This window comes from Chrysemys picta, chromosome 4 (assembly GCF_011386835.1).
Source record: "Chrysemys picta bellii isolate R12L10 chromosome 4, ASM1138683v2, whole genome shotgun sequence".
Classification (NCBI taxonomy): Eukaryota; Metazoa; Chordata; order Testudines; family Emydidae; genus Chrysemys; species Chrysemys picta.
In genome coordinates this window covers 48,058,910-48,075,929 of record NC_088794.1, presented here as the reverse complement: position 1 = coordinate 48,075,929, position 17,020 = coordinate 48,058,910, and the positions used below count along the sequence as shown (strand labels likewise).

At 38.9% G+C, this 17,020-nt stretch overlaps 1 protein-coding gene across 10 annotated transcripts in view; it reads right to left on the bottom strand.

Annotated features, from left to right (window-relative positions):
• Positions 1 to 501: 501 nt before the first annotated feature.
• Positions 502 to 17,020, bottom strand: part of AMPD3 (adenosine monophosphate deaminase 3) — a 51,468-nt gene continuing 34,949 nt past the window's right edge. For 4 of the 10 annotated variants that reach the window (XM_005291686.4, XM_005291687.4, XM_065594808.1 and 1 more), the window contains 8 exons: positions 16,753 to 16,884; positions 15,484 to 15,647; positions 13,456 to 13,582; positions 12,398 to 12,561; positions 6,925 to 7,045; positions 4,900 to 5,073; positions 3,739 to 3,849; positions 502 to 1,447 (listed from right to left, as the gene is read on the bottom strand). In XM_005291686.4, the coding sequence (XP_005291743.2) occupies positions 1,235 to 1,447; positions 3,739 to 3,849; positions 4,900 to 5,073; positions 6,925 to 7,045; positions 12,398 to 12,561; positions 13,456 to 13,582; positions 15,484 to 15,647; positions 16,753 to 16,884 (1,206 nt within the window). In that variant the 3' untranslated portion in view covers positions 502 to 1,234. Of the gene's footprint in view, positions 1,448 to 1,501; positions 3,450 to 3,646; positions 3,850 to 4,899; positions 5,074 to 6,924; positions 7,046 to 12,397; positions 12,562 to 13,455; positions 13,583 to 15,483; positions 15,648 to 16,752; positions 16,885 to 17,020 lie in introns of those variants that run through there. The other 6 variants (XR_006176552.2, XR_010600964.1, XM_065594806.1 and 3 more) reach the window with 5 other exon arrangements.

Here is a 17,020-nt window from a genome sequence, read left to right as displayed (position 1 = left end):
TTGTATGAAACCACATAGTTTTCACAGTGGATGAGGTGCTACTGGTATGTTTAATCATCTCAGTTTGACTATCAGTGCTATACCATAAAGAAGACCAAGCAGAAAAGAGGAGGAATCACAAATATTACAGTAACTACATTTTTCTAATCCACCTCTTTCATAAATAAAGTTGTTAGCATATAATAAAAAATTGTGTATCTCAAGTGGGATAATTTCTATATAAATGTACACAGATGGCGTTATTACCGCCCACTGTAACTGACTAAAATAATATGAACAAAAATGTGTAAGGTGGCCAGAGATGAGACTTGAACTTCTACCAATAATGGATAGGCACATTTTCTTTGTTCAAGTCAGTTGTTTCTGCTTTACATTTGACCAGAGTTGTTCGTATGAATTTCCAAATAATTTAGTCTGAGCATGTCCACCTCTCTCTGGTTACAATGTAATCAAAATCTGTTCTCCATTTTCAAGGCCGTGCTTTCATATTGAAGCTAAAACTTTTGAAAAGTCATTTTATTGTATGTTTAACATGTACAATAATCATTTTCACACAATTTTCTGTTTTCATTAGCAAAAAGATGTTAGCTTCTATTTTTCACACTCACTCCAAATACTGGGTGATAAGAATGACATGATGGAACTGTTTTAATCAATTCATAATGATGAAAAAGATATGCAATAATTATCTGGTAACAATCTTGTTTCTAAGATCATTGCTGAATACTTTATGTACAAGTTGGAAAGTGTCTCCAGATATTTTCCATAATGAAAATGAGTTCTACTAAATTGTTCATCATACAATCTGCTAATTAATCAAGGGCTAAATTTAAAAATGCTGTTTGGTCTGACTGCCACTGACAACTGTCATGACAAAAAACAGGTGCATGTGTACTACCATGCATCTTGTGTTTGCAGTAGAATACTATAGATCACAGATGCAAGCATTATTAATATTATGATTGGTTTTAAAACTACAATGCAAAGCACAGTTAAAACGCAGTATACAGCATAAATGATGCAATTCTGAGCTGACGTGTTTACGGTAGTCTTACATAGCCTAATGTATGTACAAACTGATATTACATTAAAGAGTGTAATGCAACAGAAAATAATTTTGCACACTGTTTAACTCCCATAGATACTTTTCTCCGTATTATTCAAACAGTTGTATCTAGGCAGCTGTCAATCACAGAAGATTCATTATTCAAAAGCAGATGGTAAATGCATGTGGTCAGGCGGAAGATTGGCTTGTTTCTTCGTGCTGTGACTCTTTAGATAGAGCTGTAATCTCTTCTGATTTCATTGCGTCAGACAGGAAGCTGAGCTCATTACATAGTGTCTCATACCTGAAAGCCATTCGGATCTGTGCCACATTTGTCTTTCGAATATCATTTCCTTCAGGCCCTTCTTTATAATAATTTACCCCTAAGAATTTTTGTTTTTCCTGTGAACAAAATAAAGTTTTTAAAGCATTATGAAAAAGTCAGTTTTAAATTACTTTGATTTTTTACTGCAAGTAAAAGCATCTTTCTAAGCGAATGGCACTGAGGATAAGTGAAAAGAAACCACAATGAGCTGGACATGTAATTTATGATGTTTAGCCATTCGCCTTCTTTTTACGTAGGTAGCTTGCTTGTATTCCGTTGCTTTGCCAATGCAGTTCAATGCTGGTTGGTTCAACCAAGATATGCTTTTTTCCTATCTGTTTTTTCCATTTCTCCTGAATTATCTTTTACTTAAAGTTAGAAACCTTTAAAAAGTTAATGCTAAAAAGTTAATGTTAGCCTCAGCAGAGTTCTTCAGTCTTATGAGCTGGTTTTCACAATAGCATTCTATCGGAGCAGAACACATGACATGCTCATGTGTGCATTTGTTTCTTCTATTAGTTGTGATAGTAAAGCTGCTCTGTTACAGCCGGACCCAAAACCCACTGAAGTTAATGGGAAGACCCATTGGTTTTGTTGGGCTTTGCATCAGGAACTTACCACCTCAGGAGTTTGAGTTTAAGGAGAGAGATTTAGATACCCGTGGCAAGTTGCCATTTCTTTATTTCTTGGGGGGAAATGGATGACAGTGGTCACATCAGACCACCAGAGGATGCAAGCAAGAATGGCAGTAGAATATGAACTACAGAGACATTCCTGTGCCAGCTTCTCAAAGGGATGGTCCAAAGAGATAGAGATACCTACTTAGAAAAGATGAAGTAGCTTCTCTAAAATAGCTTTTATGGAGAGAAATTCATAGATTTTAAGGCTTGAAGGGACCATTAGATCATCTAGTCTGACTTCCTGTATAAAACAAAGGACATAGAATTTCATGCACTTACCCCTGTAATTAACCCCAATAACTTTTGTTGATTAAAGTAAGTCTTCCAGAGAGGAATCCAGTCTTGATTTACAGAGACAATCCCCACCTGAATCAACTACTTCGTTCACATTAGGATAGGCAACAGTAAAAAGAAAGGTTTAAGGAAGAAAAGTGAATGACTGAATATATGTATGGACACAGTGTCTTTGTTTGCGTTGAGAATCTCAAAACAAGGCTGGTAAGCAAAAGATGACAGTTTAATACTTTTGTGGGGTAATGACTGCATAGCAAAGAGCAAGTAAATAGTATCTGAACCTATGCCTGGAGGTGGGGAGAAATTAAAGCTATGTCCTTTTCCCTTCAGATAACACAAATACTATTGTCTGCATCTGGCTGGAGATAATTAATCACCAGTTCTGCAAGTGACTTGCTATTTATTGCTTTTGTCAATGGAATAGAAAATAGTTATTAGGCTCAACATTCCACCAAGCTCAATGTCCAGTCTAATAAGATTGCTCCATGGTCATCATATATCCGGTTACCTATGGTGATGGGTATTCATGTTTGAAATGGCTGGGTTTGTCTCTTCCAAACAGTTTACACTGGAATCATGATAAAACCCTGGTATCTTTTTGCTACATACTATCTATTTCAAGAAAAAACTGAAGAATTTGCCATGTCCACAGAATTAAGTCCATGGTCCACCTGCTACTGTTTACTCTATTTAAATTTAGACAGCATACTGACTTTTTATAAGATATTTTATATCCCTGGTAATTTTTGTTAAAGAACTAAACAGGAACTGTGTAGGATTGTTTTAGACTTAGTGCCAGATTTTCAAGAACCCAGCGCACATAACTGGGGCCAGGTTTACGAAAGAGCTCAGTTCCCATATAGTGACCAAATTACCGACAAGGTTGCAAATTTTAGAAGTGATTTCTGCAGTGTGATGTTCACCTGTCTTATGAAGAACTGGATTGAGACCATAAATCTATTTCACATATACTACTAGACAACTCAGACTGTAATGAACTCAGCACAGATCAGTAGGAACCAAAAGTCAAATCAGTGACAATCTATTACATTAAAGTCTTTGTATCCCAGCATCAATCCCCTGAGAAATCCAAGCATGTATACATGTTAAATGTAACTGCCTGCTCCCAGGAGATGATATGAAAATGAGATATCCTATCTCTTGAGGTTAATCTGGGAAGCAAAGTTATTTGCATACATACATACATACTATATGCTCAGCAAAGTAACTCCAGGAGATGCAGCATCTCTTTCTTGATGCTCCTTGAAGCCAGAGGTATTTCACACACACCAGTCATTACATAGTCCAAAAAAATTTCATTAAATCGTTGCATACCTTTATATTCATAAAAAGTCCAAACAATGACAATGCGTCTTGCAACAAACCAAATTTACCTTATGTGATAATCCACTTTGTAGTACGCTGTTTCTTGCTAGTTCACATGAGTCACACGTGCTCAGTTTCCACACTTGAGCTGCTATGGCATATTCCTCCATAAGTGCTTCCTGTACCATCAAAAATACGATTTGTTAGGCTATATCCTATTTAGTAATTGTGTTTGATATGTAATCATTTCCTATTATTAAACAATTTTGATAGATGGACACAATTTTCAAGTTTTTAGGCTTTAAACTCAATTACTGGAGACTGAACGTTTTGTCTATTTCAAGATGCCTGAGACAGATTGATTAATTCAAATTCATAGGAATTGGCATCCAAATCCCTTAGGTTGCTTTGCAAATTTCAGTCTAAATGCTTAATAAATACACCAAGAAAGTTTCTCTCTTCTGATCTGACACTTTTGAATGCAACAAGGAGGCAGATACTGGACACCTGAGAATTCCTCCAAAAGGGGGTAGCTCTCAACTGGTGTAAAGTTTGTGTAGCAAGCTCCTGCGCAAACTGCTCTCTATTGTAGGCACATTACAGATGGGGAGGAGCAGGGCAGAGTGAAGCAGACTAGAGCACTGCTGATCCTCAGATGGCAAAAGTTAGAGCTGCCAATAGGCGGCTCCAATTCACACTGGGGTTGAGGTCAGCGTAGACCAGCCCACAGAATCAGGGAGTTGTAACCAGTTTCCAGGCACTCTCTCCTCTCCTGCACTGAGTGGAACTCGGCGCAGGAGAGCATCAAGCCCAGTACATGGAATGAACAGTTTGTAGTTTATCTTCAGAGATCTCAAATGACATTTTTTTCAGTAAGCTGCAACCACATTCATTAGAATGGAAACAGGTCTTCCCTGGCACCCCACCTCTAAAACATTGCTTATCAAGACACTAATATGGGAGCGCTCCATCCTCTTGAGCTTCCTCTGTACTTGAGGAGCCAGTGGCTGGAAGAGGCAGGATTACAAACAAAATGTAATTTGGCAATTAGTCATTTCCCCATGAAATCTAACAGTTTTCAGAGGAATGGGAATGGGGGGAACATTGACTGAGAGGTGTGTAAGGACATAAGGTGTCACATACTATGCCATGAGAAATAAAGTGTTTCAGGCCACTTTGGCACTGTTAACAAATTCACCTTAAAGACAAAAGTTTTCAGTTGTGCTTACCTTTGTGTAATGGAATTGCATAGGATCATCTGTAGAGAGAGAAATGTGAAGTCCCTTATGTAGAAATTCCCGTAGTGGATTTTTTGAATACTCAAGGAATAGGCTATTGTTGCTAAGTGGAGACATGGCAATGGGAATTTGTGCAAGATAATAAAGATACTGAAGAACTGGACTCTGTACAAAAACAATACAGATATTCATTATTTAATGGCCCTTTGAGATAACAGGAAAGGAGGTTTTCAATCACAGGAAATGGAAACAGCCTCATTGAATATGATTGTGGAAGGATTATGACCAGAAAAACTGAAGTCTGCACTGAAGTGACCTTTTGCACAGATTTTTTTCAATATTTTCTAAATGCAACTTTAAATGCGATTTTTTTTTAAAGCAACAAATATTCTACATGTTGGATGCACTGAGACAGTATTCCCAATAAAACACAATTATTAATTATTTACAGAGCCTAGTGATCGAACATGATTCTGTCGGAGAGCTCTGTTCCATACTAACAGAGTCCCTACCAAAAAGAACTTAAATTCAGATGCACCACAGGTACATTAGCGAACACTAGTTATATCCAAAACACACCACAGAATAGATCAGTTTGGTGCTGGTAGTGGGGGGGTGGGGTTGTTAAAGAACCAAAGGAAGGAGCTTTCATTTATCTGAGGGTATACATATGGGTGCACATGTAATGTATTCAGAATCTAGGGGATTCATTCTCATCTGTATTCATGACTATTTTTGGCTTGTAATCTAACTAGTATACATGACACAAGCCTGCACCACACTTATCAGCTCTGCCAGGTTTATTCCATTCTTAGTCATACAAGAATAGAGCTAACAGGCTAAAGAGAAGAACAGCATAATGTAGTGAGTATGTACAAACTATAGCACACTGCCTGGGTCTAATTTTAGGACTATCAGTCTTAATAGAGACTTAACAGTGATATGACTTCAGGTCAAAATTTTCAGTTTAGGTACCTAACATTAGACACCCAAATCTATACCCATATTTAGGCATCTAAGTTAGTGGGTTGATTTTCACAGGACCTAAGTACTAGCAGTTCCCACTGATTTCAATTATGTTCTGAATTTTTTAAATAACTTGTTTCAGATGCCAAATTACAGGAGGACTAGACTGGGGGAGGGGCAGAATGCCAAAATGTCAATATTTCAGCAAAAATTCTAGAACTGAAACTTTTTGGCCAAAACCAAAAATTTTGATTCAAATATTGTACCATGGTGCCTCATTCCTTCATTCTTCAATATTGGCCAGGTTTCCTGGCTAGACTATATCTCCCAGGATGCACCATGGCTCCCATCTTGCTGAACCATTGCAGGACATCACCGAAATCTCCGGCTGCCATCATGGGAGATGTGGCTTGGCTTGGGAACTTATCTCAAAAGAGACTGCAGGGCCTGAGGCACCCAAACCACAACTTCCATGAAGCATTACAGTGGCTTTGTTTTTTCAACAAAAAATTGAAATATCCATGGAAAGCTTACGCTTTGCATAAAAAAATTTGTTTTGTCAAAAACCCAATTTTCCATCAAAAATCCATTTCAATCAAAAATTTTCAACCAGCCTTAGGGAACCATTTTGTGGGGAGATGAAAGCAATTCTTCCTAATCTTAGAATAGTCATAAGAGATTAACTTTTAATTCAAAGAATTTACACACTAACTATGGAGGGATTCTTATTTCAGTCTTCCTAAGTAAATCACCATTTAAAAGAAGATGTATTTTTACCAGAATGACTACTGACTTGATACAAATATGCCACCCGGTGGCCAATTATTTTCACAAAGATTTTCTTAATGGATGAAAGCCTGGCCCCCACTGACGTCAGTGGGAATTTTGCCATTTACTTCAATGTGGCCAGAATTTCATCTTCTATATTTGCCTAGATTCTTCAAGAGGGTGAGGGGTCGTGTAGAGGTGTTTTTATTAATTGATAAGTCTGATGAGTTTGAGTTTTTTCAATAAACTAAGACTATGATAAATGAACAACAAGAGCAATACCTTCTTCAGGAGTAATCCATGAGAAATGTTGTCAGATGTCAGAAAGGCTGACACCAGATGAGTGATGGACCCAGCTTCTCCACAATGAGGGCGAAACAAGAAGGTACTCATGCCTCTTTCCCTGCAGAAATTAAAAATAAGTCCTACCCCAAGAATAACTGGTGTCTTTTCACCCATTTTGAATGTAAATGCTATTAATATCAATTGAAAAATATCCATAAAAATAACTAAACACATGAATGGGAAAACGGATCTAAGAGTAATTATTTACTTCACTAGACTCAGATGTGCTTAAATTACAATTTTTTGTGTCTTAATCTGGTACCATTTCTTCCATAAACCATAACAAACCCTGCACAGACTGAAATTACCTGCTAATCTTTGTAGATGCTCAAAACACAGAAAGGACTAAAAACATACATTTTTGGATTGGCTGAGTATAAAGAGGTTCTGGGATGTAATCTTAATTACAAATCATACTCATAGAATCATTTGAGGGTGTATTTCATCTTTGTTGACTTTGCATATGCTATCAGGTTACTCAAAAATATGAAATGGTTTTGCAATGTTTGCTTCAAAGGCATTGAGCCTGCTGAGACTGGATTAACAGAGTACTGCTGACTCATTGAAGCAGATGCGTCATTACCCCTGCCAAGATACCAGGAAGGTTAGCGTGGCTCTCTGGAGGGAGAGGCTGTAGAATGGCAACTGAGCAGTCTTGAGGTAGGAACGTTCAGTTACAGGCAAGCTTGAGTTGAACTTTATTGTATTTTTGTTAATTACTGTGGTAATAAAAGGAAACCCCAAGTCAGAGGGTTATTTTGGAATCTACATCATATCTGAATTTTGAAGGTTGGGAAATATACCTCGTCACAATCTTCTGAACCATAATAAACCCCAAAGCTTGGGGGGGCTGTACACAGAGAGAGAGAGAGAGAGAGAGAGAGAGAGAGCGCTATTTATAATTTCTGAAGAGAAATAGTCCAGACAAGAAACAAGATGGTGAATGTGGGAAAAACAGATGAAGCATTTTAAATTCATAGTGGAAGGAAAGATTGTGTGTAGCAGACAGTCAGTCAACAAGTAGGCAGCCAGATGTTTGATATAAGTTCAAGGAGATTTTTAAAAGTTTTTATTGTTGTTGTTTTTGTTGATTATATGGTGTAGTGAAAGTAAGAAATGTTTGGGGTTGGGAAGGGGGAATACTGTTTTGAATGTTACTCAGGAAATGCTTGAAGAAGATAAATTAAAATAATGCTAATGCTTTGTTAGTTTATAGCATCTGCCATGGGAGGATCCCAAAACACTTTACAAATGATAGTGAAACAAATCTCACAAACACTTCTGTTAGTTAGGGAAATATTATTACACCAGTGCAGTAGATAAACAGGCACAGAGAGGTTAAGTGACTTCTTTAAGGTCCATAGACATCAAAATATGGTGTTGGCAATTTCTCTCTCTTCCCTTTTAATTATCTTCCGGAAATCACCTTTATGCACATTCCAAACTTTAGCCTCTTCTTAGCCCTAAGGACAATGATAGTCAATTGGCCTATCCCAACAGATGAGACACCTTGCCTGGAGAGCATTAATTAAGTTAAAGTTAAAATACAGAGTTCCCAGGAAAGGAAAGCTCTTATGCTTGATAAAGATTTTTCCAACTACTGTTAATTTCGCAAACCAAAGACTCCCGTAATTTTACCTATGGATGAGATTTCCATCTCTCTTGGTCTAGCTAAGGAGAACCACGGCCAAGCAACAGACAAGTGTAACTGCACCTTTCTGTGCAGAGTACCTAATTGTCTCATATGCTAAATAGGAACTGTGATGCTGGCTTGCCAGGTGCCAACTCATGCCAAGGCTCAGGGCCTCTCTGAACACCGACAAATACATAGCTGGCTTACCTGTGGGTTAGTATAGTTAAAATAGATATTAGAGTTGTAAGAATGTGTTTAATGTTTAGACTTTATGGAATATTTGTAGGATGCTGCACATAATAATCCTACTTATAATATCTGTATCCCATGGTGTAAAGTTATATTGAGTGTTTGCATTGTAAACCTCTGTAATTATGTAACTCACTAAACAAGAAAAGACACATTAATTTAGTGTAAAGTGCTGGCCCTGCAGACAAGAGGGCCTTTGAAACCAAATGAGCCAAATGTTGATTGCCCTCCCACTTTTATCAGACACCCACATTTGTTCCATCAGTTTGGACTCTGGGGGGAAGAGGATAAAAATCCTTGAGAAGGAGAAACTAGGTCTCTTTATGCTGTCTGGACTTTGAGGGGCAAAGATTCCTAAACATAAGCAAGAGATCCCCATGCTGCTTGGCACGGTCAGCCCTAAAGGATATACAGAGCTGCTTAATATAGAAGCTTATCTTACCTTTTTAAATCAAAGACTAACTCATGTAAGTGTGTTTCCTGTTTTAACCTTGTAAATAACTCTCATTTCTTTTCTTAGTTAATAAATCATTAGTTTGTTTGTTACAGGAGTAGCTACAGGTGTTGTCTTCGGTTTGAGATATGAGTACAATCGACCTGGGGTAAGTGCTTGGTCCTTTGGGACTGGGAATAACATGACTATTGTTGTGATTTTTGGTGTAAAGTAACCACCTATCACATAGTCCAGCTTGCCTGGGTGGCAAGATAAACTGGCATGCCCAAGGGGACTATCTGTGACTCCATGGTAAAACTGTTACAGTGCTTTAGGAGTTCACAGTTGTTACTGGGTTGATAAAATCTAATTATAGAACATATCACCAGTTTGGGGTTTCTGTTCTGCTTTTTGACAGTCTGTCCTGAGGTTGGCACTGACGGTTGTGAGCCACTCCAGACAGTGTCACATGAACCAAAGAAGTGGAAAAACAAAATGTAGGTTTAAACCAGTTGACCCAAAACCCTGAAAGTTCCAGAGGTCCAAAGGTTATATATTCCAGCCCAATTTAAAAACTGTTGATAGTGTTTGCCTGATAAATCAGAAACACATCTCTCTGAATAATCTGTCTGTTTCTCTAATGTCTCAAATACTGTAATAAGCCTGGAAAGATGTTAAGTGAAGCGTATTAGATATAATTAGGGCTGTCACTTAATTGCAGTTAATCCAAGCAATTAACAAAAACAAATTAACTAGATTTAAAAAATAGTTGCACTTAATTGTAGTTTTAATCATACTATTAAACAATACTAGAATATCAATTTAAATTTATTATAAATATTTTGGATGTTTTTCTACATTTTCAAATATGCTGATTTCAGTTACAACACAATAAGTGTACAGGGCTCACTTTGTATTACAACAGTGCCATGTGAATGCTTGTTCCCACTTTCAGGTGACATTGCAAATACGAAGCGAGCAGCATTATCTCCTGCAAATGTAAACAAAAATGTTTGTCTTAGCAATTGGCTGAACAAAAAGTAGGACTTGTGGCTCCAAAGTTTTACTTTTTGAGTGCACTTATGTAAAAAAAAAATTCTACATTTTTAAGTTGTACTTTCATGATAAAGAGACTGCACTACAGTACTGGTATGAGGTGAATTGAAAAATACTATTTCTTTTGGTTGGTTGTTTTTTTTACAGCGCAAATATTTGTAATACAAAATAAATATAAAGTAAGCACTGTAAACTTTGTATTCTGTGTTGCAATTGAAATTAATATATTTGAAAATGTAGAAAAAAATCCAAAAATATTTATAATAAATTTAAATGTGTATTCTATTATTGTTTAACTGTGCGATTAAAACTGCGAATAATCGCAACCATTTTTTAATCTCGCTATTAATTGAGGGTTTTTTAATCATTTGACAGCCCTAGATATAATAAAAGACTATATGGCTCATGTTCTATAGATTTAAAGATTGTAAGGGATTTTGTTTCATTTCTTTGAAAATGGTGGTTGCACCCTAGAAGTCTTAAGAATTGTATGGTACTAGAAGGAAAAAAGAATGTTGAAAGATATCTAGCTAAGGTATAATTTTAGAATATTAAGAGAATTGCTTAAAGAGGGGGATCCCAATGAATAGTCAGGACAAATAATGAAATACAATCTATTAAATGAATTAAACCATCTGACTGAAGGAAAGAAATTTGTTATACACTGATGCCATCTACTGCACATCAATGGAAGCATCAGAGAAACAGAGACAGCAGAGAGTCAGTGGGCAACTGACCAACAGAAATCAGAGGGTGGCCCCTTCCGAAGAGCCCTGAAATCAGGGTATACAAAACTGACGTAACTGTATGGAACCCCAGAGTTTTTCCAGTAGAGTGTTAAGCAGATCTCACTGAACTCCTCTCTCCTTCTTATTCAGGGTCACAAGACCAAAAGTTGACTGAACTCGCCAAGAAGCTGCAGAATCCTCAGTGTGATCAACATCTGGACCAGCTATGTAGAAAGGATTCTCCCTTATTTTAGGGTTAATAGGATAAGAAGTGGTTGACCTATTACCACACTTGTGGTTCATTAAGAATATTTAATCAATTGGCTACATATTAATCAACAATTAGGATTTCCTGTATCTTTGATAAAGGGCTGTGGTTGAGTCAAGATTTCCATGTTTTTATTATTAATACAATACAGCAGGGCTCGGCAAAGTTTGGCACGCGGCTCGCCAGGGTAATCACCCTAGCAGCCCGGGCCAGTTTATTTACCTGCTGACGTGGCAGGTTCGGCCGATCGCGGCCCCCCCTGGCCGTGGTTCACCGTCCCGGGCCAATGGGGGCGGCGAGAAGCGGTGCGGGCAAGGGATGTGCTGGCTGCGGCTTCCCGCCGACCCCATTGGTCCGGGACGGTGAACTGCGGCCAGTGGGGGCCGCGATCAGCCGAACTTGCCGCGTCAGCAGGTAAAAAAACTGGCCCGGCCCGCCAGGGTGCTTACCCTGGCGAGCCGCGTGCCAAACTTTGCCGAGCCCTGCAATACAGTATCTCTGAAATACTTGGTGGTAATAATTTACAATACGGGTAGAGTGGAAAAGACTTAGAGAACCATACTACAGAACAAGAAAGAACTGACAAACTTGTGGTACTGCTCCACAGAGAAGCTATCTGGGGCACCCTAAACTCAGAAATACACCCTGAATAAAGGCCAGGTAAGCCAGAGAGAACCAACTGTGTTTTAAAGGCACATTTTCGGTTGAAACAAATCCAGGTAAGCCAGAGAGAGCCAACTGTGTTTTAAAGACACATTTTCGGTTGAAACAAATACTTACATTTTTTGTTGGTGAAGGTAAGTAAGTGTGAGTGCCATAATTTAAGTTATAGTATTTATCTGTCACCTAACAATCCCAGACACAATCCTAAATATTTTATTTGACTTCAAAACTGGACCTAAAAATGTTCTAAGTTTTAAAATAACAAAATCAAAACTGGGCATAAATTTAGACTGGATCCAAGATGATTATTTTAATCCTCTCTACCCCATTTTCCCACCAAAGATAAACACAGAATGGTATGGAGGAAAATTACTACTTACTTTCTAAGGTTGTTAAGCACCATGATGTTGGCATACATGTAATACAAATAATAACTATATGGAGGATTCTTTTCACTGGTCCAGATCTCAGGGTTAGGACTTCTGTTAGAGAACATGTGGTCGGTATGTTTGGACTCATCATCAACACTGTCAAAGCCAGTCACCTATGAAAAGGAATTCATAGGAACCTTTTTTTTTTTTGAATAAGCAAGTTTCAGAACTATCAATTCTAGTTTTATTATAATATTAAAATATCCACCTCCACCTGTAAGTACTTGCCCTCCTTCAGTCAGCAATCCTGCCACTCTGCTATTCTAGAGCATCGTTCCAAGATGCACAGGATGCAGAAGGCAGTTCTTCTGTGATGTGTGTCATAACAACTGAAGCAGCAGTTCTACTCCATGGCTAGAACATTTGCTGGAAATTTTGGAACTGATCAGCTGCAGCTTTCAAAATTAAACTAATGTAATTATGTAGCTTTACATAATCCAAATTGGTATTAACATTTTGTGCATACTTTATTAAAGCTGAATCATCGATTTAGTAGTCCTTTCTCAACATGAAGGCAATTGACTGGACAAATTAAGAGCGTGAGGTGATATGGACATATATTAAGAAGCATAAGTGTTTTTCTTTGATTGCTGAAGGACCGCTATGAAGGTCTTTATTGTTTAAGGAACTGAGTTTTTTCAAATAACTTTTTATTCTGCAGGGAGCCAGCAAAAGGGGCTTTTGTGGTGCTTACCAGAGCTTCTTGCTCTTGCTCTCTGCACTAGCATGAATGTAGATTCACTACTCTCTTCTACAGACAGGACTATTGGAAGGAGTCCTGTGCTGCTTCCAGGTTAAATAAATGGTGGTTGCTTGTCACCACATTCTTACCTATATTTTTACTGAGGCATATGAGTGTTTAAAAAATATGAACAGCTATCTTCACAGAAGGGTTTTTATTAATAATGTCAGTGGCTTTCACCATCTCCCCTATACAGAAACTAAAAATCTAATTGTGAAGAGAGGATCCATTTGGAGTAAGGCACAGAAGAGCCATACATACTTACATATTTGAGGAAGAGGTGCAGCTCCCTGTGATCTTTGGGATTGATGGTTGCCTCAAACAGAGGTAAGAAGATGTTCTCTAACATTTTCCCAAAATTAGCCAGAAGATTTTTTGACCTAAATATGTCACTGAAAGAAGCAGATATACAACTGTAACTATTTTTCATTAATCAGCCAACTTTTTTACTCCCTGACATCCTCAGAAAACATTTTAGGGTCATATTCTGTCTGGATTCAGAAATCCAAAGCATTTATCACATGGTTGGTGCTACACAAATATATATTTTGGGAGCAGGGCTGTCCTTTATTTTCTTTCTTTGTTCTGTGTCTGTACAGCACCTAACACAATGAGGTCCTAGATGCTACTGCAGTGTCAATAATAATAATAAATATCAGAGGGATAGCTGTGTTCATCTGTATCCACAAAAATAACGAGGAATCTGGTGGCACCTTAGAGACTAACAGATTTATTTGGGCATAAGCTTTCGTGGGTAAAAACTCACTTCTTCAGATGCATGGCGTGAAAATTACAGATGCAGGCATAAATATACGTATATTTATAATGTATCAATCATGAGAATAAGTAATCCATTTCCTTAAAGGAATCCAGGCACTGAAAGTGGAAAGGAGAGGTAATTGTGTGATTCAGTTTTCCAAATGAAGCTATTGCAAAGGAAAGTAAAATGTTCTGTCACTTTGTAATACTGAAGTTTCTCTTTTGATAGTCCCAGTTTGCATGACTATTGCAATGGTCATCCCCTGATTTATAATGTTGTGCGGGAAAGTTAAAGGAGAAGAACTCTCTCCCCAGGCAAAAAAGGCTCCCGCTGCCCCCCGCCCCCCGGCGGGGAGCGTGGCAGGGGAGGGCGGAGAGCCCGGCCGCAGGATCCCTCTCCCCGACCGGCCGGAGCGCCAGGAGGAGGGCGGAGAGCCCGGCCGGGGCCCCGCTCTCCCCAACCGGCCGGAGCGCCGGGAGGAGGGCGGCGAGCCCGGCTGGGGCCCTGCTCTCCCCGAACGGCCAGAGCGCCGGGAGGAGGGCGGCGAGCCCGGCCGGGGCCCCGCTCTCCCCAACTGGCCGGAGTGCCGGGAGGAGGGCAGTGAGCCCTGCCGCGGCCCGTCTCTCCCCGGCCGGCCGGAGTGCCGCGGGGAGGGCGGCGAGCCCAGTCGCGGCCCCGTTCTTGGGCCGGAGCGCCGCCGGGCACCCCAACAGCCCCAGTATGTTTAAAAAAAAAAAAAAAAAGCCCCAACCCTGAGCGCCGCCCCCCTCCAGGTGCCGCCCCAAGTACATGCTTGGTAGGCTGGTGCCTGGAGCCGGCCCTGCTCCCCAATGAGCAATATGCTCAGGGGTAGCTATGCTATGCTGACAACTCCTCATACTAATTTTCCAGCTGCCTAAATTCAAAACATGCAATTCAGCCACCATCTACTATGACAAATATCTATGGCAAAACTCATTAGTTACAGCATACATTGCTTAGTATAGTAGTCCCTAAGGATGCTAAAAGATTGGGTGAAAACTTATATTGATTTAATTTTGTAATTTATAATTTGTTTTGGTTGAAGTAACATGTTAATTGAATCAATTAGTCATGATCTTGCAGAAAACTCTCTGACACAAAGTTTGGAAAGCATTTCCCCCTCCTTATGCAGCATTTCTGGAATCAGATTCTGACTGTTTCAGTAATCAAAACTGTAAGTGATATTTTGACCTGCTTTTGATAAAAAAATCTTTTCAACATTAAAAAAAAGTCATTTGAGTTAGATGCTTGTAAATATTTTTGGAGGAAGTCACTAGTTTTGAAAAGCTTGAAGAAGAATAAACTTTAGTCCCACAAAGGAAGCCTGCAGTATTGAAGCAGCCATGCAATTAGCCACAAGGAAAATTCCCAGATATTTTTATTTAAAAAAAAAGAAAAGAAAAGAAAGAAGTACAGGACAGCTGGTAAAGCTAAGGGGATAGTAGAAGAGAAAATGTGTCTTTTTGCAAGATTTTAATCTGTTCTCATTACCAATAATTCCTGCTTACTTACTAAATTCTGGGAACCTGAATTATCCAGCGTATGTTGGGTGAATAAACTTTGTGTTCAATGAACCATATTGCCAAATTCTGCCATTCATCTGGAGACCGCCCATAAATGGATAACCGAGGTTCCATATACTGGTATTTATTTTCTTCTAGCTCACGAGCTACTTCCTATTGGAGAACAACTCATTAATGTTTGCTTATGTAAGGACACAACATACCATGCACAGTTAGTGTTGTTTTTGTCTACCACACTTTTTTTCTCAGACCTGCTCTACAATGGAATGCAACTGATCTGAGTCTGGCAACTGTTAAACATAAAAGGAATCTCTTGTCATTCCTGCTAAACTATCCCAGTTAGCATGCAGGAAGGAATGTCATTTAGTGGCTAACTTTGAAATCTTTAAAACAGTGTGGATTTAAATGCAACCTCTGGCTTCAGAGGGCCTTCCCTGTGCCTTGTGGAGTCACTTACACCACTATATCCTGCATGTAATCCGAATGATAGCATTTTGCACCCCCTTTACACTGTTGTAAATGACTACACGGTGTGCAGGACAATGGAGAATCAGGCCCAGAATATGTATGTCAATTGCCTCCTGAAAAAGTTATGCTATTAGTTTTAGTCAAACACCTGTGTAGGTGTGGAAAGAAACTGAGTAATGCATATGCAGGTGGCCTCTCCTCCACACTATTTTGTTGCAAGAGGACTTTTGCAGCAATTGTGTATATATACCATTCCTAGCTTCTCAGTCTTTAATTTCTAGTGCTGAAGGCTCCCTATCATGTCCTGAACCACAATGTTCTACCACTGGTTGCTTCCCATTAATTTGTAACTGCACAAGATTGGGGAGGCTTGGAAAAGCCCAAGCTCCCTTGCAAGTTAGAGCATGTACAATTATACAGGAAACAGCAGGCAGTGATTGGCTCAGCAGAGGTCTCAGTCTGGTAACTTGGTACAGTGGCCTGAAGCCTTTGGAAATCTCCGAACCACTGTACATACTGTAAATTACTTCTACAAAATACTGTGCCATTACAGCTGGAGAGATACAAATAAGGGGCATCACTTATGGGGCAAGGTAGGCAATCCCCATCCCCCCCAACTTTTCATAGGTATATATGCTCCATTATGTCTTTCTCCCTCTCACACACACCACACACACACAGACCTTGCAGGATATGTAATCGCCTTTTAGGTTTCTATATGCTTACAAAACTTCCTCTCTCTCCTCCAGAATTTTTCTGAAATTATATCCCTGGTACAAATCTTATTTACCTTGACCATACGAGCAAAGTATTCACCACCAAGGTAGTTTTCAGTTTTCAGGTACAAGTCCCTTAGCTCACTGGCACCAACTGGATTGTACTTGGAGTTAAATTTATCGAACCGATGAAATGTTTGGCGACCCTGGAGGAAAAAAAATCTCAGTATAGGTATCCAAATACTAGTGGTTAGGAAATACCTAACCATGTTATAAATCAAATTAATATATTTGTTTTCTACTAAGATTGTTTTCTAGTCACAAAACTGTTAGGAAAGAAAC